General features: G+C 41.8%; 3 protein-coding genes across 3 annotated transcripts in view; 1 reads left to right on the plus strand and 2 right to left on the minus strand.

Annotated features, from left to right (window-relative positions):
• The window catches only part of LOC106807119 (protein phosphatase 1 regulatory subunit 37-like), a gene marked incomplete in the record, with an annotated part of 21,024 nt that extends 9,558 nt beyond the window's left edge, over window positions 1–11,466 (minus strand). Inside the window, 3 exon segments of the mRNA XM_014809380.1 lie at window positions 2,213–2,363; window positions 7,085–7,204; window positions 11,338–11,466. Coding sequence (XP_014664866.1) covers window positions 2,213–2,363; window positions 7,085–7,204; window positions 11,338–11,466 — 400 coding nt within the window.
• Window positions 11,467–18,383: 6,917 nt separating this feature from the next.
• On the plus strand, window positions 18,384–22,186 carry LOC106807120. Its single transcript, XM_014809381.1, has 4 exons — window positions 18,384–18,489; window positions 19,952–19,994; window positions 20,824–20,973; window positions 22,070–22,186. Exons 1-4 carry the CDS (start codon window positions 18,452–18,454, stop codon window positions 22,184–22,186), a joined length of 348 nt encoding a protein of 115 aa, XP_014664867.1. The 5' UTR covers window positions 18,384–18,451.
• Window positions 22,187–22,374: 188 nt separating this feature from the next.
• LOC106807121 (unconventional myosin-Id-like) overlaps window positions 22,375–26,074 on the minus strand; it is a gene marked incomplete in the record, with an annotated part of 22,393 nt that continues 18,693 nt past the window's right edge. The window contains 2 exon segments of the mRNA XM_014809382.1: window positions 22,375–22,408; window positions 22,755–22,960. Coding sequence (XP_014664868.1) covers window positions 22,375–22,408; window positions 22,755–22,960 — 240 coding nt within the window.

Below are 26,074 nucleotides of genomic sequence, written 5' to 3' on the forward strand. Positions count from 1 at the left end.
AGAGAGAGAGAGAGAGAGAGAGAGAGAGAGAGAGAGAGAGAGAGAGAGAGAGAGAGAGAGAGAGAGAGAGAGAGAGAGAATAAATATGTTTAACGTAGTAATAATATTAAGCTAAGTAACGTAGTTATAGTAAGTTATATAGTTATTATAAGTTATAGTAGTAGTAATAATAGTTCGATAACGTAGTGAGTGATAATATTTAGCTAACGTACAGATGACAGTAGTTGATGATGGAGTAGATGATAGTACAGTAGATAGTAGTAGTACAGACGATAGTACAGATCATACAGAGAATGATAATAGCAGGAGTTAATAATGACAAATTAAACATGAAACATTAATGAAACATTATTAACTCCTGATAATAGTCAGCTAACGTACAATGCACGACACAAATCAGTAACTGCGGTGAAGCCAACTACGCCCCATGATGTATTTTACAATCCCTCTTCCCCCGCTGGGCTAAATGCACGGCAGCGAAATGATGATGAAAAACGCCAACAAGGGCCGGGGGAGTGGATGCAATCATGATCAGCTACTATATTGCATCCGTCTCATCATGACACAAGCCTAGCGGGGGAGGAAGGCGATGTTTAATTATACGGCGAGCCCGTTGTATTGAATATGGCCCCCTTGATTTACAGAAACTGCACGCGCAACAACTCACGGGCTTTCCTACATGAAACAAACCTGCAGTCTATACTTATTCAACCTTTTATCAGAAGAGAGGTCAGAACACGCCAATTCAAACACGGCTCTTTGTTTGAGACCATAACGGATGGAGTGCATAGAAAAACGCGATATATATAGGTCATATGTAAATTGTAATCATCTAATGCAAACTCATTTTAAATCTCATTCGTTTTCAGTTCTAAATCCCCCAGCAAATTATCACTTGCGTCTAATCTGACGAACTCGTCTTTTCTAGGGTAGGACTTTCTGATGTTAATACTGTACTCACTACAGCACCACCCGCGGATAGGTTTCAAAGTTCCATTACGGACACTGCATGAGCTGCACGTGAATTCGCAGTGCAAATCGTGAAAAATACCCGAGAGACGAAGCGCTGCATGGTACACACGCTAACGCGTCGACAACGACATATTTGCACGCCCAGTTTACGGGAATATCGCATCAAGTTAAGTGCAACCTCAATTAAGTTATCTCTCACACGACAGTAAAGCCGGTTATCAACTGCTTACACACCAATGAGCATCTATCATCTAGTTAAAACGTTGCCATGGAAACACACAAAAGCAATGACGACGTGATCCATTTTCCATTATTTAGCTTATGATGTCCTTGTAATGGATTCGTGGTGGGTAAATATTGCATCGTGAAATGCTACATAAACGACTAGCTAAACTAATAACTAATAGTAAGACTATAACTAATAATGCGGTAAATCCTTTCCGCGGTAAAATGAACAGACGTTTTTGAAAATCCCCCTCCCCAAAAAAGAATCACATAAAACAGAAAACTTATAATCGGATGACTCGATGAGAAATGTTGAAATTTCGGCGACTATATATTGAGGAATATTAGAAGGTTGATAAGATGATTGTATTTGATGCATAGCGCTCATGTTGCTAGGGTATTAGGAGACAGATAAGATGACAGTGTTTGAAAACAGTTCTCATGTTACTGGGGAAAATGTGTGGAATCGTGAAGAAGACAAGGAGCAAACATTACATCTTCGCTGTCGCTGCTAATGCAACGTTATTCGGTGCGTACGTGTGGAATGAAGAACCTTCACAAATAGAGTGACCTCTAGAAATGACGGCTGAATACGTCCCAAATATTTGCAATATATCTAGGTTCTACTATATCTTCTGTTCGTTTTAGTTTGAATACACACTTATCTGGCTTTACTTCTAATCCAGCATACATTCGTATTAGTTCTAACATACCTTACTTTCGTTTTTGTTCTAACACAATTTACGTTTTCTGTGATTCTAATACATCTTAGTTCTAACATATCTTACTTTTGTTTTATTTCTAATACATTTACGGACTAACATAGCTTACTTTCATTTCAGTTGTAATAGTCCTCAGCAATACTACATTTTTCGCTCCTATGTATTTCTAACTCATCACACTTTCGTTTCAGTTGTAATAAACCTTAGCAATACTACACTTTTCTTCCCCTTTATTTCTAACTCATCCTCATTCTAACACAGCTTAACTCCTGCACGAAGCCGTGATGACTCACCAAGGATCATGAGAGGGCGGCCAGAGAGAGCACACGCCTCCATGTGCAGCGTCACAAGGCCGTTGTTGACGCGCAGCGCACGGCCGAGCAGCGGCAGGCTCTGATCATTCAACGTCGTGTTGCGACAGTCCAGGTACTCCAAACACGGCGTCTGCAAGACACAAACATGGCGTCCGTAAGAGACAAACATGGCGTCTGCACGACACAAACATGGCGTCTGTGAGACACAAATATGGCGTTCGCACGACACAAACATCGTGTTACAACGAAAACAAATTAACGGAGCAAAAATGAGAACATCGAGCTCTCCCATTCGAGAGCTTTTTACGCCCCCGCTGGACAGTTAATGGGTTGCTGCTACACATCACGTTACCGCGCATCACGCACACTCAGAGAAATAACCACGCGCCGAAGTTCAATGAAAGCAAGGCCCGGCGCAAATTCCAACTCAATGACTCGCTCGCAATGGATCAATAGATTTTTTGTGATCGATTCCCTGCATGAAAAATCAGCAATACAGGGATACCGACGATGATGATGATGATGATGACGATAATGATGATAAACATGTAATGCTAATGACGAACATCACGACAATAACTATGATAGCAATGACGACGACGATAACAACGATGACAACGACGACGATGACGACGACGACGACGACGACGACGATAACAACGATGACGACGACGACGATAACGACGATGAGCGCGTACAGCATACATCACTAAAATTTTACTCGTGCAGTGACCTATAATTACGGCCTCATAGAGAAATTTTCCGAACGAAATCAACTTATCGCTAATGGATGAGAAAACGCCGCCCGTGTACATGGTGCATAGAACCCTGCATCTCTGAAGCATGCGCGCGGCAACACAACACTGAACCCTCTCTCTCCTCACATCGCAAAATGCAGATGAAGAAAAAAGGAGGACTTGGGGGCTGATATCCACTAGATCTCGCCAATCGACCTATCATACTGGGCGAGATAATGACCACGCGACCTCTGCGATGTTATGTCTAGGTCGATCAAACTCACGAGGTTTGTACGTGGTTTTCACACGTATGCGAGAAATTGTCGACTTTGTGACACTTCGTCGCCATGCACTGTCTTTTAGGAGGTCCCATAAAACTGCCGATAGGTCATCGCTGCCTGCCCGCCACTTCCGGCGAACGGGTTGAATAAAAATGTAACGTGTTTGGGCGGCAGGAGATTAGGTTCGCCTTGTATGCTACTATAGCCACAGCTGCCTCAGCATCTGCCGCCGTCGCCGCCACGCCACCCTTCACCACGCCACACTTACGCCCACCTTAGTGCTCTGAGATGTACGTGGGTCTAACGCGGCCGACTGCGCGCGACAAGTGAATTAGCAGGCAGGGAAATCGGCTCGGGCGGCTTACGTCGCAGTGCTAATCCTGCGTGCTCGCGTGATCCAGCCAAGACGCGCGCGTGCACTCACGCCCCGGAGAGGGGGTTACTGCTGCTACTGCTGCTGCTGCTGCTACTGCTACTGCTACTGCTGCTGCTGCTGCTGCTACTGCCTATGCCACTTGCATACGCTACTGCTACTGCTACTGCTACTGCTACTGCCACTGCCTACTGCTACTGCTACTAGCTACTGCTTACTGCCTACTGCTACTCTACTGCTACTACATGCTATCTACTGCTGCTGCTGCTGCTGTGCTGCTGCTCTGCGTATATTACTACTTACTAATCTTGCTGCTTGCTGCTGCTGCTGCTCGCTGCTGCTGGTGAGCTGCTGCTGCTGCTGCTACTATTGCCCCCACTGCCGCCGCTGCTGCTGCTACTACTGCTGCTGCTGCTGCTGTCAGAAACAGATGGGGAGCCAAGAGGCCCTTTCTCAGTTCTGGCACTAAGACGAGGTGCAGGGAAATCGTCGGGCAATGAGAATGACTATATGCTAGTAATGTTCTAGAATGTTTGCAGTGAGCTCTAACACAGAGCTGGGATTCAAATGGATAACATCCCCTCTCCTCCCACCACCCCACCGCATTCAATGCCCCTCTTCAGGGAGGCAAGTCCTCTTCCTCTCCCCCGCAACTTAAATGTAGAGCAGTGAGCCCCACGCACCCACGCAAATCAGAAAATCGCAGTAGCGGGTAATGTCACAGCTGGCCAAGCTGCTACACGGCTGCCGATTACAATTACTCCTCCCACACAGCCACACACCCCCGCACAACTTCCGCCTCCCACACACAGCCTCGCACAACTCTCCCTCCCTCTCCGCACACACACAGACAGATGAGTATAGGTGCCGTGGGTGTAAAATGAAACACTACGTCTACGTGACGCAGGCAACGTTTCTAGTAGAAACCATAACATGAATTGATGCACTGGAGACGTACATTAGGAACTGATAATTGATGCCGTAGCTACGATTGAATTATTGAACTTTTAGTTACGGACATTAATTGAGCTGTAGACTACGTGACATTAATTATGCCGTAGCTACGTGACAATTAATTATCTGTACTACTTGACATTAGTTTTCTGGTGATTGTGTGGGTATTATGCATAGCGTTAGGACGTTATTGATGTCTGTAAGCTACGTGACATTATTGATGCATATGTGCTTAATGTATGCTGTGCAATACTTGACATTAATTGAGCACGTAGACTAGGTGAATTTCTTGGAGCTGTAGCTAGTGACATATTATAATCTGTACGTGAGAATAAGATTGACATTTAATTGATGCCTAGTACCGCTGACAATTCATTGAAGCATGTAGAACTACGCAGAATTAATTTATGCGTAGCTATCGTGACATTAATTGAAGCTTAGCTACGTACATTAATTGATAACCTTAGTCACGCTGACATTAATTGATGCGTTAGCACACGTGAGATTAATTGAAGCTTTGCTACTTGACGATTAATTGACTTCCGTACTACTGACTTATTTGAGCCTTAGCTACTCGACATTAAATTGTTGCGTAGCTAGTGGACATTATATGATGCTGTAGCTACGTGACAATAATTGATACCGTAGCTCGCATCGCGTACCTAATGATCCGTAAGCGCTACCGTGCATTATTTTGAATGTAGCTACGCGACATCATTGATGCTGTCACTACGGACTTATTTGAAGGCTGTAGCCTACGCGAAATTAAATGATGATGTTGCTTACGTGCAATTATTTTGCAAGTTAGTCCTAAGCGACATTATTGAAAGCTTGTAGCTACGTACATTATTGAAGCTGTAGCTTACATGTGATTTATTTAAGCTGTAGCACAGTGAATTATTGCAGCTGTAACTAGTTAATTATATTGAAGCTGTAGCTACGTGACATTAATGGACAGCTGTAGCTAGCGGTGGAGATGTAGTGTTGAAGCTTTAGCTATACGTGACACCTATAATTGAAAGCTGTTAGACATCGCGTGACATTATGTTAAGCTGTAGCTGGATCGGACGATTATTTGAAGGCGATGTAGCTCCGCGACTTTAATTATGCTTTCTTTAGCTTACGTGACATAGTTGAAGCTGTAGACTAACGTGCATTATTTGAAGTTAGCTACGCGACATTAATTTATGCTGTAGCTACGTGACATTAATTGATGCTGTAGCTACGTGACAATAATTGATACCGTAGCTACGCGACATTAATTGATGCTGTAGCTACGTGACATTATTTGAAGCTGTAGCTACGCGACATTAATTGATGCTGTAGCTACGTGACATTATTTGAAGCTGTAGCTACGTGACATTATTTGAAGCTGTAGCTACGCGACATTAATTGATGCTGTAGCTACGTGACATTATTTGAAGCTGTAGCTACGGGGTTTCGCGTGGCGGTGTGGGATGCTGACCAGCCTCGGGAAGCATATAGCGTATAGCAGCAACTGTACATCTTCACTCTTGTTCGTGGCTGAATGCTGCGAGGACAGCTGTCATTGTCGTTAGTAGGTGGCTTCAGCATCGCTGCTTAATTACTAACTAACATTAATTATCATGATTATATAAACCACACATACGCAGCACGCACGCATGCATGAATGCACGCAATCATGTTCATGTTCACGCACGCACACATGCACGCAAGCGCAAGCATGTACATGCGCACACACACACACACATGTACATACACTCACGCACGCACGCACGCACGCACGCGCGCACGCACGCACACACATTTACATACACGCATGCACCCATGCACCTGCATACACACACGCACACACGCACGACCCCCTCCGTCCACCACCAATCCAGCGAGGGAACCGCTGTGAGGCACAAGTCGAGCAGCTAATGGACCGATGAGACCGCGTGACACGGGGATGTCATCCCCCCCCGCGGCATTACACCGTTACACAAGCCACCCATGACGTCACCGCTCCCGCCGGTAAACTCTCCGAGTGCGTTCGTGTTGAGCAAGACTTTCTGTAAACTCCCATAGGTGGGTGGTCACTCAACCACGGTTCGTACGTCTGAGGGGTGAAACCTTTCTCTCCCCGAGAAATATTTAGGAGATATTCAGATGAAGTACAAAGTTCATTTTGTATGGGCCGCGAGGGATTTTAGCCTATGAAGGATCCCTGCACCTTGTTATCTCCCAAGCAACGATTAGCAAACAAACCTTTGCTGCGCAATGAATATTTCATGCACCAGAATAGACAGCTGCGCAATTTCAATACCTTTCTAGGACCAAGTGTAAAAAAACAACGAATTTTCTAGGACTTTCCAGACTCAGAAAATTGAAATAAATAATTCTCGGATTTCCAGACGTGCTGCAACACGTGTTACGAACCCACAACATGCTTCTGTCTCCGGTGAGCGAGACGCGTGTCTCAAACGAGTGAGTGAGGAGGAGGGGAGTGGGTCGACGTCGCGGCGTGTCGATGGAGCCTTACCCTCTTGATCATGCGTGCGCACGCTTGCCAGCCCCGAGGCCCAATGTTCTTGTTGAAAGACAGGTTGAGCTTGGTCGCCGATTCGTAGAACTCTAGCATGTCAAATACAGTTGCCACGCCCTGAAACAAACATACGAATAGGGCTGTGAGGTACGTCAGAAACACTGCTGCTACTGCTGCTGTTGTTGTTGTTGTTGTTGTTTTCGTTATTTCGCATGTGATCCATATAATATATATATATATATATATATATATATATATATATGTATATATATATACACACACACAAGGCAGTATATGTACTAGACAGTACAAACATCCGACCTTATAAAAATAAATTTTTATCAGATTGCACCGCGTGAACACAGTGTGTACTGTGATTGTAGTGTTTCAATGTTATTTAAACTGTTATCTTTAGATATCAGTGCACACAACCACACATGCGAGACACGACCCCTTACAACTCAGTGGGCAAGGGAGCGTCACAGAGAACGTGACATACAGGTAATAACTAATAATGTCGTATGCTTGACTGTAAACCTATGAGCGAACGTTGTCACGATAGATAAGACGCACCGGTTACACGTCTGACAGCGTTTATTGATACATGTTCCATTTCCGTCTCATGTCACGTACATACACGTAGGTAGAAGGTATCCGTAACACAAGAGCCCGTCCTCAGCAATGACATTAGTCTAAACAATTTTTCTCACTCGACAGCGATTTTTTTACAATGAGTTGGACTTTCTTTCCCCTTATCATTTTCTACTTCTATTTTATTAACTATTTCTATTCCTTTCTCTCTCATGGTACCCCTCAATCGCTAGCTCTCTCTCTCTCTCTCTCTCTCTCTCTCTCTCTCGCTCTCTCTCTCTATCTTGCTATATATATATCAAGATTCCATAATAGAAAATTTCTATTATGGACTCTTGATATATATATATATATATATATATATATATATATATTATATATATATATAATTGATTGATGGCTAGGCATTATCATATTCATTATCGCCTCCAACAATTAGAATCGTCTGTATCTACAAGAAACGCTGTAATGAGGCTAACCTGACCATGCAACTCAATGGCAATGCCACAAAGCGGAGAGATCGAAATACCTTTTACATGGAGGAGAATATAGTTCTTGTCTGAGATGGGAATGGAACGAATACAATTGATTCATTTGATGAATATTGTTAACTCTGAAGAGGAAAAATTAATGCTCCCACAGAACGCATGTACACACCACCCACACGGCCGAACGCTACGGCACGCACGCACCGCCGCACGCACGCTCACACAACATTCACGCAACTGCACCCCATTGCACGTACAAAACTGCACCGGTTCACGCACAAACACATACACGCGCGCGCACATGCACGCAAGCACGCAAACACGCACACGCACTGACGCACGCACATTGTATGGTATAGCATCTCATTCTAGCATTCTCATATTCATTCACAAAGTAAACACAAACAGCGCAGTAAACGGAAAACCTACAATGTCAGCATATGCTGTGCACTATAGGCCGCCGCCCGATGCATTAAATTAATCTGCATTTAGTGGGCTATAACTAGGAAAATTATCTCAATATACTACTCATGAATGTTTTATCTCTGATTAAGCCGGCTGGATGTAATAGCTGGGGGTGTGATAGCATGACAACTATCTGGGCTACTAAAGTGCACTGCTTATTCTCACCTATCTTTTTAGAAATGGCGCGCTGCATTCACGTTTGCGTTTGAAGAAAACCCCCCAAAAAACAAGCAGCACATAATGTTGTCATCGGAGTAGAGATTCGCAGCGTAGACTAAACGTTCTCTTCGCACCAAAGCCACTGCGTTCTACAAACATACCACACAACAGCGCCCTCACCCACACACCACCCGCACACAGCGCGCACACACCACACACATCACACCACACACACATCACAAGCAACACGCAGAAGAAAGCCACAGCCGCGCACACAGCAATTTACGGAACGGACCAACAAGCCCACACCCACACGCACTAAGACTAAACGAAAAAACCCAGCACAACCACACAAACAACTACACACAGATCAGACACAACAACACACACGCGCGCGCGCGCACACACACGTCCATTTAAAATGCCATCACTCCTCCGAAAGGCTACCGAGTAAATATTTATTTCCAGCACTGAATGGAAGCTGATGATGGTGGGGATCTATCGTCATTCATGGTGATGGTGATGGTGAGCCGTGGCTTCACAGCACCCATCATTGGCTGCATGGTTAGTTTCTGCTGGCCAGCAAATAGCCCTGTAGACAGCCCCTCGTGCAAACATTCCGTGCAAACACATACCGCTATTGCCTAGAGAATAATCAAACAACTGATGCGCTGATATATAGGGTACCATCTACAAAATACCACACACGCTAGCGCCGCACGCACCACGTGCACGGCACGAACGCACGGCTACGGGGCACGCACGCACGCACGCACCGCAACACGCACACAAATGGTTGCGGGGCAGAGTGGACGACTATATTATGTATATATATATCTTATAGCTGCGGGTAACAGCGCTGCGCTGGTAAATCGTGTCTACTCCAATTAATAATACTATTTTTTCTAATATATAGGACAGCAGTAGGAACATTGGGTCAACATACGACAATGACATTGCAGCCCTAATATCATATTTAGCCAATCGGTCTAAATATAAGATAATAAGCATGGGAAAAAACTGTTACGATTATGAATTATCTGTGCAGCACAACCAACTTAGAACCCTCTGAGACATAATATTAATAGTAATGGCTCATAGGGTCTATGTGCCCCAGGTATACTCCGGAACGTAGCCTGGTGCTATTTGATCTGGTTACGGGTTAGGGGATCGTTGGGTTAGGGGAGTAGGCGTAAGGCGACTACACTAAAATCAGTTAGTGATGTTAGGCGAGGTACGGTCCTGAGTATATGATAGTGATAGGTACGTTTCGGTATACCACCAGGTAACGCGAGGTAGTTTCCCGCATATCCCGGGGGGGGGGACACAGACCCTCTGAGCACTATATGGAGGTAAACATGCACAAAAACTTATTTTTATATAATGAACATGTACACTGGGTTGGACTTGTCGTTTAAAGCCTCTTGATAAACAATGATTTTCGTGTTATTCTCTGGTGCAAATATTGAAGAGATTCAAGTGCGTATCCAACTGTTAAGTCTCCCCCACGTAGGTCAGCTATCCATGTGAGATCGACGCGAATAAAGAGAAATTCAATATATTAGTATAGATAAGAGACAGGCCACGAGTGGGATCTGTGTCGCCTGGATTATATGTGCTTAGTGAACTTGCTTGCGCAACATGCACATTGAAAATAAGGATTTTTGTATGAATAAGAAAAGTGCTAGCTTTGAATGGTACAATGATTCTCAATCGAGCATCTGAACGGCGTAAACTGCTTGAACTGATAGTGGAGTAGTGCTTGACTGGCCGATGGTTATGCTCTGTTTTAGTTTCGAATTCGGTTTCGGTTCACAATACCACAGGCAGCTGATGATATCAATGAGGTGAGGGCAAGAAAATCAATAGTCATAATGGGCTGTGTGCTGACATTACGTGTGAAGATTGCGAATGAGGGTTTTTCACGGATTATTCGGGAGTTTGCTCGTTTGACAAGGTTTTTTACAGCTACGAACACGCCGGAGTATAGTGAAGATGGCCCTGTGAAAAATTGCATCCAAATTCGACTTGCGCGCTTTACGCGCCTATGGGAAATACATAATTAGATACAGTGTACATAGATTTACCATACATAGATAGCCCGTTACGAACTCAATAATAATTAGATTATATAGTAGAGATGTCTGTCAACTGTGCATGAAAGAGCGAGGTTTAGCTAAGAAACTGTTCAACTTTGGTGTGTGAGCATGAGTGAGTGAATGTCTGAGTGAGCGAGTGAATGCGCCATCTATGCATATATTACAAAATGAAAATAAATTCGTAAACTAATAAAACTTACATACTTAAACTACTTAGAACAATTAACATTTAACATTATTAACAAAAATAACAAAGTAATAAATATAATTAAAATAAACGTAAAACAACAGCATCACCGTCGCACACACACGCACACATCCGCATGCACGCATGCAAGCACGCACATACGCACACACACACACACGCACGCACGCACGCACGCACGCACGCACGCACGCACGCACACACACACACACACACGCATGCACACACATCTACTCTACTTACGTCGTCGGTGAGTCCAGCGCCCTCTAGGTCGAACATGCGGAACTGCACCCGCCGTAGAACCTCCTCCAGGGTTTCGCATTGTTTCACGTCAAGTCTCTCATCTACAGCAAGGGGGCAAGCAAGCAGCATTACGTCAGCGAGCGAGTTTTACCGACTCCGATCATCGGTTTTAACATAGCCGCGCGCTCAATCTCACAACAGCTTCCTAGTACCGAACACAAGCAGCCAATTGTAGAGGATTTGTAGACTTGCCAGAGATGGGAAATGGCATTGTAAAATTACATTATTTTTCGCGTTTTTTTTTTGGCAGAACCCACGCGAAACCTGGACAATCTTACGTGTTGGCCGGTCCCATGAACAGACGATCAGGGGCAGACATGCGTGTATTCGCACACAGAAACCATATCAGAAGACCTAGAAATACTCCTAGAAATATGTGAACCAGAGGAAGAGGGGGAGGGGAGGGGGAAGGGAAACAGATGGGGAGGAGGAAGAGGAGCATGGAGAATTTTGCTCCACTGGGGAGTCGTGCACCGTATTGTGCACAGGTGTACTGCACAATTTTACCCCTGCATGAAAATAAAATTATATCCTTCTTCCAACAAAACAATATTTTTATTTCCGTGCCAGTATTGTCAAGATGGTGAGACTCCCTGATTTTTTTCCTGGCTAACATGCCCTGCATCTTGTACCTGAACAGCGGCAACAAACGAAAGACGAATTTCATTCAGGTGTACTGCGAAATCATCTTGTGCAGCAGTGGAGTATTTAATATACTGTATAATGCATTGGAAGCAAAAAGAAGAAAGAAGTTAATATATTGCATACTGCAGTAATATACTGTATACTGCATTAGAAGCTAGAAGAAGCAAGAATTCCAAGTCGGAAACTGTGTGTTTATATACGCTGATCTGATATCGTGCTATACTGACGCGTTTAGTTTATTGGCCTATGTATTTAGTTTAGTTCATTAATCTATCTAGCGTGTTTCATTATTGTACAATAATTAAGAGTCTACCAGCGTATTCCTTTTGTCATTTCTATTGTGCACTCACTAGATGCTGCTGGTTGTTAGTCGAATTGTCAACTCTTCACATACCAATTGGATGCACAATACTTAACACGCAGTTATTTCAAATACTAATGAGAATTTTCATGTATTATTTTGATGTAAAGCGAATCCCAATGATAAGAGAGACACGTGACAGATGTCACCAATTGTGTATTTAAAAGGCGAGACGAGGCTTGCACAGCCAGAGAGGCATATTCATAATAACTTGTTGCAATTTCATAATAATGCTGTATATCCAGAAGCTTTCACTGCACAGAATCATATAGAATCGTTCCAACTGTTTTTGTCAGAATATTGTTTACCCCTTCATATTTTGTTTCTCTGTTACGACTCTATCCTTAGAATTAAGTAAATATCTGTGGCAGAATTTGCTCTGAAAGTTGTTCGTAAGTGGGTTTCCCCGAGCAGCGTTGGGTGCCCCTGCTGGTGCAAATATCTAATGGTGGTCCATAATCTAAATAAATGGGGTTTTTCTACCCATAACTCCTTTCCTGCGTTACATTATTAAATCACGAATACATATGTTTGATGTTTCCTTGCACTCATAATTGTGTATTTACACACAGTGCCCTGCGTCCAGTGTAGTACAGATATTACAAGAAATTAATTCTTATTCTGAACTCCCTTTTCTGCATAACATCTTCAAATTGCCAATATATATTTGCCGATATTTACTTGCATTCATTATTATTTTAGCATTTGAGGAAATTGGTGGATTGCCTACTTCTTTTCACCGAAACCCCTTTCATAGAAATGCGGCTCCAATTACATAATGGAAGCCAATGGGACAACGTGATTCACATTTATATGAACGTTTTTTTCTGGAACGCATTGGTTTCGTAATGCGTTGTATTACTGTATTAATACTGCGACTACAATAACAAGTGTTTAGGTTGTACAGTGCCTGGAAGAATATTATGTCATTCTACAAAATGAAAGGTCAATATTAGTCTATCTGCCTCTTGCTGCTGACAGGTATGGGTTAAGAGTAAATAGCCTGACGTGATGATGAACAGTGGAAAATACAGGTACCAGCTGAAGGAATATATGACCCCGTTTACATGCCATGCACGTGGTCACATTTTGACTTCATATGTAACCTCCGTCTCATTCGAGTGACTACTGACAAACTAAATGAGGTTTATATCTGCAATAATAGAGATGTGAAAACATGAGGGCTCAACAGCTAGATGAGGGTTTGCATGATTTGCTGCAGGGACGGTGACAGTTTGTCATGAGTACTGGTGGTACCAGCAACTGTTACTGGCCGAGCGTGGTGGCTGTGGCTGGGTGGTTACGTATAATACTTATATCTAGTGTTTCACTATAGTATGCACGTATTCCAGCCGTGTAGATGCTTGTTCGAGATTAGCTGAAACTTGACATTATTGGAATTATGTTAACACGTAGAAGAAATATCTCATATTATATATCTGTGTCGGGTTGTATTGCATTGGAGAATGATGAGTTGATTCAAAATTAATGATTGTTCTTCTCACGTGGCAGTTAACTTTAGAGGCGTGGCCTATTTATCCATCTTCTCTATTTTTGCAATTACGAAGGCAATGAACAAGAGTTTTTCCATGGGTTTTCATCGTTTTTTTACACAAGAGTGAACCTCAACCTATTGTGGTTGCAAGTCCCGCTTCATTCATTGGTCACTGCATGGAGCAACGTCAAAGAGCAGAATTAAAATGAACGCTTATCGTAATCGAACGAAAAGAAAGTTGGATAATGCTCCAGATTTATTTGTCTATTTGTCTAATTCTAATAATATTATGCAGTTTTGTTGCCTACAAGGGTCAGTTTTCTGCCTGCTCTCCATGTTTGCAGCAAATACTTGCTGCCAAGAAAATTCCTAATTAACCAAAGTAAACACACCAAAGTTACAGGCAATTTCTGTCGAAAATTATGGCCAGTCGTTCATCGCGGATGTTCTTTCTAGAACGTGTTGACGCGGAGGTTAGGGGGTTCATTTGCGCAGATTTGGGAAATAATGTGTAGCTATATTTAAAATTATATTCTAATCTACTCATCAAGTGAAACAGATGGTGGTAAACCAGCTTCCATGAGACATTTCTTAGTAACCAGCAGTGATATTGGACAAACTAATACGCGTTTGGCTATAAGGTAATGTACTTATTAACTACACAAGGTGCCAGTTACTCTAGCATTTGTTAAAATTGCATAATCAATGGGCCTATTATGCCTTTAATAGTAAAAATGTTTTTTAGTAAAAGTAATTTTTCCCAATTTTTAACTTTTTATTTTTTTAAAATAAATGTAGTAAAATTTATTTTTTAAATTTTGAAATTAACGCTGAAGTGGCAGAAGTACATACTAAAGAGTCAAAAAGTAAAGGGAATTTTTTTCCCCCAGCTGAGATTCGAGCTGAGATGAGAGGGTTATGAAACCGAACTCCTACCGACTTCGCTACGGCGGCGGTCAAGAGACGCGCCATAATTCCCACGTACGTGATGTTAATCTGTACGCACCGCCATCTATTGACGAATAGCATTTTTTCGAATTTTTAACTTAATACAAAAATGCGACGAAAATACCACAAACAAACCCCACCCAGTGACAATCTGGATGCAATTTAACTGTGCAAGAATGAAATTGTACCGCGATTCAGTGAAAAATCACGGAGAAAAGCGATGTCAAACAAACACACACACACAGGAATAGCCTCTTTATAGTAAGGATTTCTCGCATTGACACATGATCACCATTATCACCCTCTAGCGTATGTAAAGAGACGCATGGACACACGCCGTATGTGCACACACATGCACAAACGCACGCACACACGTATATGCACGCACACACACGCACGACAACACGCACGCGCTCACACAACCTTTCGATAAAGTAATGTAGAAACGCACGAATACGCTCGCAAGGCGCGATGAAGTAATCTAAACCAAGAGAGAACCGCCACAAATAAGAAGAACCACGCACCATGCGGTAGGCGCGGGGGGAGGGGGAGGGGGTCACGTACCTCTCTATGAAGCAGCCGTACTCTATGCGGTAGGCGCGGAGGGAGGAGGGAGGGAGAGGAGGAGGAGGAGAGAGGGGGGGAGGGGGTCACGTACCTCGCTATGAAGCGGAGGAAACACTGTAAATAAACACGAAATGTATATATCGTATTTACTCGCGTATAAGATGCATTCGTGTAAAAGTCACACTCCATATTTTGCCTTTGAAAAGTTGGTAAAAACATTTGTACATTAACAAGATTTCTTAGCCCCGTGTATAAATCGCACCCCTTATTTTTTTTTATTGAAGTTGTGTACAAAAAAGTTCGACTTATACAGGAGTAAATATGGCACTACCAAAGTCTTAATGTTTCTCTACTCTCTTTCGCTTATCATTACCGATAACTTCCTGTAAATGCGGCTCAAATGCTCCTCTGCCAGACACAAGTATACCGCACGTACGCCACCTTTCACAAACAGGATGTATTTCTGTTTGTGCACAAACTCTGTATTTTTATTGTTCGTGCACAGCGGCGTGCGTGCGGTGTACTTGTGCGTTTGTTGCGTAGTTGCAGAAGAGCGTAAAGACTTTGGTAGTAAGTACATTTCGTGTTTATTGACCATCATTTTATGAGTGAAACGTTGCAAGTGCCTGTGCGCTGGTGGTTGCCCACTACTCACCCAAGGCTGGCAAGCTCTTTAACACTGTAGCCAGCCTAACGTTTAAGCCAACCTTAACGTTAACGTTTAAGTTTAAGCCAGCCTAGCGGCTTTTCTGTAGAGTGTAGCAGCAGCACCGGTGGAATAATCAATTATTTGGTCAATAATCAATAATAAGAGCAGCCACCCAATAGGGTTACTTGCGGAATTAGAACGCGCGACCTGCCAGGGAAGAGCATATGCTCTGAGAAAAGATTGCTATATCTTTGTGGATCGATTGTTGTACGGCTTTTAGGTGAAACTAAAGCATGTGCTTGTACCAAATTTATGATTTCCACAATTTTTATGGAGTAAATTCTGTGTTAGACTACAGAATACATTTTAAGGCATAAAATAAAATTGCAAGAATGCTTAATAATTGTTTTGTCGTATCTGGCATTGGCTGTTTGGTAGCATATTAGCAGCAAACCAGCTGCATAGTGATCAATAATCATCAATGACCAATGTAACCCCTCCAAAATCTATCTGTTAGAGCTTAGTATCCCTGTAACCTGACCAATCTTTTACCGGTCGGTTCTAACACCAGAGAAACGCATAGCCATTTTTATACTACACGAGAATCATAGTTGACAGACAAATTAATTTGTAGTATGCTAAAATAATAATAAAAAAAACCTGCACATGAACCAGAACAAAAGGGGAATGTATATTAATCGAGGGTTTCTCCACAGATAACGATGCAACATGCAGTGACCGTGCTCGCACGTCACTTCCTCATGGGTTTTGTTTTCGTCGATGTACAGAATATTGTGCAGAAATAGCTGAGAAAGCATAGTGTACGCTCCGCTCCGTCTTACCACATCAACATCACCATATAGGCTGAATCACCAGTAATAATAGTAAATTGTACTAATCACGCTCGACTTAACACGCACGCACGCACGCACGCACGCACACACACACACACACACACACCCAGCCATCATCACGCGGACACCACACAAGCACGTTTCAGCCTCCCGTATCCACGAGCAACAAACTAATCTTATCAAACTAGCAGACTTGAATACCCGTACAACCACCAAATCGTGCCTTAAAATATAAACTTCATGTAAGTGACACAGTTGAAGTGAAATATTTAATGCAACTGAAAAGAAAACAGAAACAAAAAAACATTTTGGGAAGAAACAAAGAGCGCAATGCTATAAGTGAGCAGGGGGAAAAAGTGCTCAGTTGATGACCACTTGGTTGAAAGGAAAATACCCCAAAATCTATCTATCTATCTATCTATGTATCTATCCATCCATCCATGCATGCATGCATCCATCCATCCATCCATCCAGCCAGCCAGCCATCCCTCCTTCCATCCATCGCATGGCATGCCATGCCATCCTATGCCATCCAATCCCAAACAATAAAAAATAATATAAATAATATAAAGATAAATGACATGAAAACAATAATAAATAATAATAATAGTAAATAATAATAATAGCAGTAAATAATAATAACAGTAAAAAAAATTGTAAAGTAATATTTTTTAATTTTTAACTTTTTAACTTTTTTTAATGAATGTAGTAAAATTTATTTTTAAAACTTTGAAATTACCGCTGAAGTGGCAGAAGTACATACTAAAGAGTCAAAAAGTAAAGGGAAATTGTTTTCCCCCAGCTGAGATTCGAACCCGGAATCACGGGTTATGAAGCCGAGCTCCTACCGACTACGCCATAATTCCCACATACGTGATGTTAATCTGTACGTACCGCCATCTATTGACGAATAGCATTTTTTCGCATTTTTAACTTAATACAAAAATGCGACGAAAATACCACAAACAAACCCCCCCAGTGACAATCTGGACGCAATGCAGTGCAATAATGAAATTGTACCGCAATTCAGTGAAAAATCACGGAGAAAAGCGATGTCAAACAAACACACACACACAAGATTAGCCTCTTTATAGTAAGGATTAGCTTCAGTTGTTGAGTGAGGCAAAGAGAGAGAGAGCGAGACGGTCTTATCATGTTTCTGCCTGGAGAAAAAAATTTCAATTTCAAACCCCGAGTTCCTTGTTGAGCACAAGACCAAGTCTACACGTGTGTCCTCAGTATATATGTTAATGAGAGGCACGTGCGTACCTGTGCCGCCTAGCAGTGGAGAAATTTCAGTCGCGCGATACTAGTAAGACCAACTAGATTCACTCACGAACGGCTAATGCCACACACACGACACCCTCTAACTAGCCAATCACAGCCTCGCCGCAGCTAAGTTGATTACTGCCCCGCCTCCACCACACACTCGTACATTTACTTGGTCACAGATGGAACAGAGATCCGTTTTCGTTCGTCTGCTTCAGTGTGACTTCGGCTGCCGGCGCAAAAGCAGTGAGTGTTAATTCGTAAACATGTACGTTAACCGCGCATCTCGCCTTGTCGCTATATGGTAAGTCAATCACTGCTAATAATTATGACTTAATGGACTTATAACGACGTTGTATCATCAGGAGTGAATTAAAACAAATGATAGTTACATTATTATATATATTAATTAGTTTATATATATAATATATATATATATTCTTATGAGAGGTTTGCGCACGGACTGTGTGGATATTCGTACGGTCATGATCGTACTTTCATTATACGGTGATCGCAAAGTGGTGTGTTTAATATTGCTGCACAGGTGGGACTTTTTCAACCCCATTTCGAGGGGTGATCAGGAATATGCGTTTTTGGCACTATGTCGGGAATTTCTATAGAACTAACATACACACAACGAAATTAGCCTCCTTTTGGACTAATCTGTAGCGTTTTGTGATGTGAAGATATCTGGGGCATATTAGGTACATTCTTAATACTTGCCGGGCTGGTAACAATTACAGTAAACAATATAAATCAATATAACTTCAATTAATTGCTTATACGTGTAACCGTATAGATAAAATGGTGGAATGATATTTACCCACGAGAGATGAAACGATCCGTCTCGGGTTAGAATCATCCCACTGCTATTAAACAATTTATGATTGACATTCATTCGTGCATAACACATTAAACATGATTGGGTACGCATATATCCATATGGTCTAATGAAACCAGGAGTGACATAATATAGACATAATATATTACATCACTCCTCATAAACTACGTGTCAAAGGCTTGTTTCGTGCAACGTATGCAAGTAGAAATACAGCGAAAAAGGCACCAAATTTTAATATTAGATGGCTGCATGAAAATTACATGTGAAGTTTTGTTTTACTTATATGTTTGCAAACCATGCATTACATGTAAAACTGGGTTGTTAGTGTTACCATAGCCAGCCACTACTTCAGTACTTCTACTGCATTAATTACTAAATGTGTTGGCCAACTTATAAGGGCCATTACGCAATCGTGTTACTATAACACGTAAAGTAAACAGCATTGAAACAAAACTATTTGATAATAGGAGTGCAAGAACTTATATGAGTTGGCCAATTCGTGACATGAATTTACGATCGCTGTTTTTTGTTTGTTTTAATAACGGATCTCGGTTTAAACAATCAAGTGTTGTGATAGTGAAGCAGGTTAGGAATAATACTGCTATTAGAAATAAATAGGCCTGTGCACATTTAACTGAGAAATGTGATAAATAACGACTCAATACGCGATCCCCCTCATCAACGTCCCAATAACCAATATCGGAGTAGAGGCTTGGGTGTGCAGCATTAGAATTTGCGACGTAAGCAAACTTGAACCATAATCACTGTTTTCTGCCTAGTCGTGTTGATGCAAGAAATTTTGGTTATCTACACATTACATTACGGTCTGCACTACGAAGTTATAATTCTCATTTGATTTGTCATGTGAGTGTTAATTAGATTATTTTAATTAAATGAGTGATGACCAATTTCGTCTCTCTTGCAGTATGAGCTTCATGGTCATCAATGAATGCGCAGCCGTTGCCACAGTAAGCAGATTTTCATCGTAAAGTACGGCAATCTCGGGAGACTGATAGTGCTAGACAACGTATAATAGTTATCATAATGTAAAAATGCTCCAGAGTTCAACTTGTGTTGCTTTCCTCAAATTCGCCACTTTGAGGTCACGAGACTGCTATCGCTACTGCTAGACAACGGTTATTTCTTGGGGAAAATGTCTGTAAATTTTTAATAACGAAATAGCGACTGTCTTTTACGAGTAATTGCAATGAGTGCACTAGCACTTTCCCAAAGCAATGGATGGATCTAGGGTGTTAATAATGCAAACAATAGCCGATGGCCGATTCCTAGAGCGAAATTAAGAGAGTGCATACTCAATAATAATAACTGCCCTGTAAGAATCATGGCATACAGTGCATGAACATCAGCTGCCCTCAGCTACTGCCTTTTCCACACATGTATCAGAGATTAGGGATAGCTATGATTAACATTGCAATCGTCAACATTCGTACATGGTGAGCAAAAACACAGCAGAAACAAGTGGAGAAGGCAACACCTGGTAATTAATCGGCGCCTAATTTGGTGCAATTCAGCTAAAAACTGTTTGATTGCAAAAAAAATTCAACGGATATATATTTTACGTAAACGTTGGTTTTTGCCACTTTTCCAGTCACAAAACCTTTTCGGGCAAAAATATGGCGAACCGTACAAATTCTCAGTGTGTAAATTGCATGATAAGATACACAATTCATTTTTTAAAGAGTAACTCCTCCTGCTGTGGCACCGAGAAAGGTGACCCAGAAAAAAGAACACAAATTCTTCGTGTGTAAATTACATAATAAAATTCATTTTTTAAAGAGTAACGTCCCCTGTGGCACCGAGAAAGGCGATCCGTGTGACAAGGGACTCATGTGCGCCGGATGGATGATACCAGGCGGCAATGAGTTGCCTGGACTGTGCGTGGACAGCCTGAATCTAAACCAGAAGATCGAACGCGACCTTCCCAAGGTACGAAGTGTATACGCCATATCAGGGGTTAATAATGACAATATTAATTGTAATAATGTAATTGTAATAATTGCAATAATGACAAATTTGTCGTTATTAACCCATGACTATACATATATATATATACGATGACTAGCTCTGTAGGTCTATCACTGCTCAACCATGCCTCATAAAACACACACTTCCACTTGTAGACATCGTCATCATGGACTTACTGGTCATTTGCATGATATCAGGAGTGTATAATATAGATATAGTCTATATTATAAACTCCTGCTGATATCACAGCCCTACTATGGCTAAATTACAGGCCAACTACCTACTACTGTCATTTGTGCTATATCAGAGTACCTACTGGTCATTTGTGCTATATCACATGCCCACTGGTCATTTGTGCTATATTATCACTTGCCCACTGGTCATTTGTTCTATATCACATTCCCACTGGTCATTTGTGCTATATCACATGCCTACTGGCCATTTGTCCTATATCATGGCCGTACGGGTCACCTGGTGACAGGTGACAGACCTGCTGTTCATTCTTTCACGAGTCCTAATCGGTGACAAATCATACAGCACCACCCACCCCTCACAGGCTCACACCCTCAACCTGCCACTGCCAGTTTGAAAAAAAAATCTCTGATATCTAATGATATTACTCTCAGGATGTAAGGGTATCGAGAGCATGTTCTTATACCAGCACTTCGCATGAAAGATGCACTTTGGCAGAGCTTTTTATGATTATGATTATTTACTATTTTATTTATTTATATTGTGCATTTTTACATAACATGATCAAAAGCGCAGCACATCAATATCGCAACGACTGAACAATAAATTGAAAGATTAATAAAAGTGCACAGGTGAGATATGTCGCTAACTGCGAAATAAAGCGTAGAAGCGCACTCACTCAATCCCTGAATCAATCTAGCGCAGCGGTAAAAAAAACCAGCGAGCAATAAAAAAAAAGCTTAGCAGAATAGGTAAAAAGCAGCGCTGCTCAACTAGAACGTGTTTCAACGCTCGGAAAACACGTCCGTTGTTCCGTCTCCTGCATGAGTAACCACTTCTACGAGCTAGCAGCTCTGGTTGTTAGATCCGTGTCAGCGATATGATAGCTACTGCCTCCCCTGGGTCTGAAGCGATCAACCACGACTCGAAACAACAACATCAACCCAGCTTTGCAGATGCTTACAACGCGTACTACACGTGATGACGCATGCGCTACGCAAACTAACTTGTTTCTAGGAATTCCACACACGGAATTCTCTTTGAAAAAGCATACGTTGAAGTCGCCGAACAAGCCATCTGTTTTCTGTATGTTCTGTACACACAGGCCGTTTTAACGTGCTATGCAAGCCAATTTGTTTCTAGGTCCCACATATAATCTGTTTCAATGTTCTACGGAAGATAACTTGTTTCCATGTCCCACAAGCTTTTTTAATGTGCAACACCAAATAACTTGTTTCTAAGTATGTCTTACACATATGCTGTTTGAATGTGCAACGCAAGATAACTTGTTTCTACGTCCCACACATAAGCTATTTTAATGCCCTCCCCGTCCCCATCCCCGATTACACAGACACGCAACACAGAACACACACTTGGACTCTGGAAACCATCCAGTATACACACACCACCGGATATATTGTACCACATACGATGGACATACGGGCGCACCACCCACTAACGAGAGCTATGCTGTCAAAGAGAGAGAGAGAGAAAGAGAGAGAGAGAGAAAGAGAGAGTGACACAAAGACAAGTGAGAAGCCATGCGGTACCTATTGTACAGCATCCTCTTGAAGTCCTGGAACAGCGTGTCCTTGTTCTTGTCAATGAAGCCGTCGGCGGAGTAGTTGACGTCGCCGGCGTAGTGGCGGATGCGGAAATCACGGCCGAACTGCAGCGTCTTGTCGCCGGTGGCGAGCTGTCGCGACGTGTAGTGATCGTGCTTGCCCAGCTTCTGATTCATCGCCTCGAGGAACATCTAAGTGACATTAACGTTAGAGACACGTCAGCGTCAAGACGGAAGGATACACTGGGCATCGCTTTAGATCGCAGGGGTGACATAGGGGCGTAGTTTCGCAACATCAAAGTTAAAGGGATACATGGCCCTAGTAGGTTCCTTGCACATTTTCAGTTAAAATAAATTTTCGGGGTTTAAATGACGCTACATAATTATTTACATGTTTAAAAAAAACGTTTTAAAACTAATGGCTGTATTGTTGCTTACGACAGTGGCGTCACTACTAGTTCTGGTTAATCGCCTTGAGGAACATTTTCACGACATCAACGTTAGAGACACGTCAGCCAAACAGAAGCTTAAGATCACAGGGAAAATGACATAGGGGTGTAGATACGCACTAGATCTGGAGCACGGTTAAAGTTATAGAGATACATGATAGCGTAAAGCGTAAAGTAAAAATACTAGGGGCCAGATCAAATTTTAGGGCCCAGCTTATCGCATGAAGCACCAAAGTTTGAGATTGTTCTTAGAAATAGACACTAAAACGGTGCTCCACTGAGCACGAAGGTTCAGAGCAGTTGACAACTGAGGCTACTGACAACTTTTACTATAAATTTTAGTGAATAGCTGCAAGTGAAGTCTTTTCTTAGTGGTTCCTAGCAGTAGCAGTTTTAAAGAGATACATGACCCTAGGGTTCCTTGCACATTTTAGTTTAAATAGGTTTAAATTATGCTACATAAAAAATCTCATTGTTCAATATTCATTAGAAATATTTAAAAAAATGTTTTAAAACTAACAGCTGTATCGTTGCTTACAACGACGGTGGCGCCACCACTAGCGAAATAACGTCTGCAACGTGCAAAATAAATCGGAAAGTGCTTTTTCAGGGTGGCAGCACAATCGCGGGGTGTCATGTCAACGGCCAAAATTAAAGACTTCGAAACTCACTGTTGTTTTATGACTAATGTGAATGCATGATTATAGAAATTCGTAGGTATATGCTATTACTTATGCACTTATTATCAGAATATACCCTAAAATTCTAGGGTGTAGTATCACTTTAAAGACACGTCTGCCGGACGGACGGAAGCACAGCGCATCGCTTTAGATTGCAGGGGAAACGACATAGGGGTGTAGATACATACTAGATCTGCAGCACGGTTTTGCGTAATTACCGGTAGATATGTACTGATCTGGATCTGGATCTGGATCTGTATCTGATCTATATTAGATTATATTAGTTGTAACTAGATGTGGAGCACAATTTTGTGTAATTACCAGCAGATATGTACTGATCTAACAGACAGAGATAACATTAGTCAACGCTAGTCAGAGATTACGCATAGACCACAGATACGCACGCCGGTACAGAGACGTTGTCAGCAATCATTAGTCATAGACTACAAGTGACAACAGTCATTAATTACTTCACAGATACAAGCAGTAAACAGACAGAGAGACATTAGCTACAGACCATACGTACACACGATAAACAGACAGAGAGACCGGACATCAGGTAAAGTACACACAGGTAATGGTTACACAGATGTTACACAGATAAACTAACCGAGATGCTCATCGCTGCGAAGAAGCCATTTTACAATCAGTTCTCGAAGAACAAAGACAAACACAGAGAGAAGCCTTCAGGCGTCGAATAATCGCGCGAGCATTCACGCGCGCGTGATTATTCTATAACAAACGTAAACACATCTCGAGTAGGAATACCGATAGTCGATCTATCACCCGCCCGGCAAAATTGCCATGCAGTTCTATCTAATCATGATCACTATTGCAATAGCTGTGGTTCTAAAAGATAATACTTGGCATATAATAGTGGCAATAAGTGCCTCAAAGTCGACGATTTTATGCGCACTTGTGAAAAAGCTCAATCGTTCTAGCTTGGCCGATCAACCTAGCAACAACGAACAGGGGGAGGAGATGATGAGGAGCCGGGGAGGTCACCTAGTCTTGGCAAATGAAGACAGAAAAGTGACAAGTGGAAAGGCGCACGAGATTCGTTCGCGAAAAGGATGTTAAGGAAGCGGAAAGTTACAATGAGGACACTCACGTGCAGTTCGTTTGTTGTTGTTGTTGTTGTTGTTGTTGTTGTTGTTGTTGTTTTTGTAGTTGGTGGTGGTGCTGTTGTTGTTGGTTTCGTTTTGGTTGTTGTTATTGTCATTGACATTATTATTGTTGTTGTCGTTGTTGTCGTCGCCGTTGCTGTTATCATTGTTGGTGTCGTCATCGGCGTCATCATCCTACATCATACATTGCTGTTGTTGTATTTGTTGTTGTTGTGTTTCATCATACTGCTGTGCTTTTCTGCAAAGCTTTACTTTTACACACACTTTCATACATTTCAATTTGATTGTCGACATCACTGCTTTCCATTATTGCTAAAACTATTCGATGGGCGATGTTCATTCACAAAACCTACTAACTTATACACGTTTTTTTTTAAACGCACATCCTAAAAAAATTTCAGCATAAAACAGCCTACCATTAAAAACGTCGGGAAACAAATTATTCTAAAAATTATTTAAGATATAATGGGCAAGACTAAAAAGAGTGAACCTTTTTCAGTTAATTGTAGGTTTTCAGACGAATACGAATAGTGTAAACTAGCGTACATCAATATCTAGCACAATCCATACTAGTTATCAATTCATTCGATCATAAAACTTAATTTGACCAAGCACCTTTTGTAATTCAAGAGAAACCTACAATGTACTTTTGCAAATTACACACTGATCTTCGTACTTGTCTTCAGCTTACAATGTCATCGATAACCCTGCGCCAATAAAAAGGAAAAAACTTATTACCCTATTCAACAGAAATCCTAGGGAAACTTCTGTAATGTAACAAAAGGCCATTATAGAACCAGCTCACAGCAATATTCGACCAAATACAGGAACATTCATACAAACACAGGAACACACAAATATATTCGAATTTATATAACACAGGAACGCTCAAACAAATACAGTTATCTTACTATAAATTGCTGAATGTTGTATGTATGTATGCATGTATGTATGTATGTATGTATGTATGTATGTATGTATGTATGTATGTATGTATGTAGGTATGTATGTATGTATGTATGTATGTATGTATGTATGTATGCATGCATG

Source organism: Priapulus caudatus, unplaced genomic scaffold (genome assembly GCF_000485595.1).
Source record: "Priapulus caudatus unplaced genomic scaffold, Priapulus_caudatus-5.0.1 Scaffold197, whole genome shotgun sequence".
Taxonomy (NCBI): Eukaryota; Metazoa; Priapulida; class Priapulimorpha; order Priapulimorphida; family Priapulidae; genus Priapulus; species Priapulus caudatus.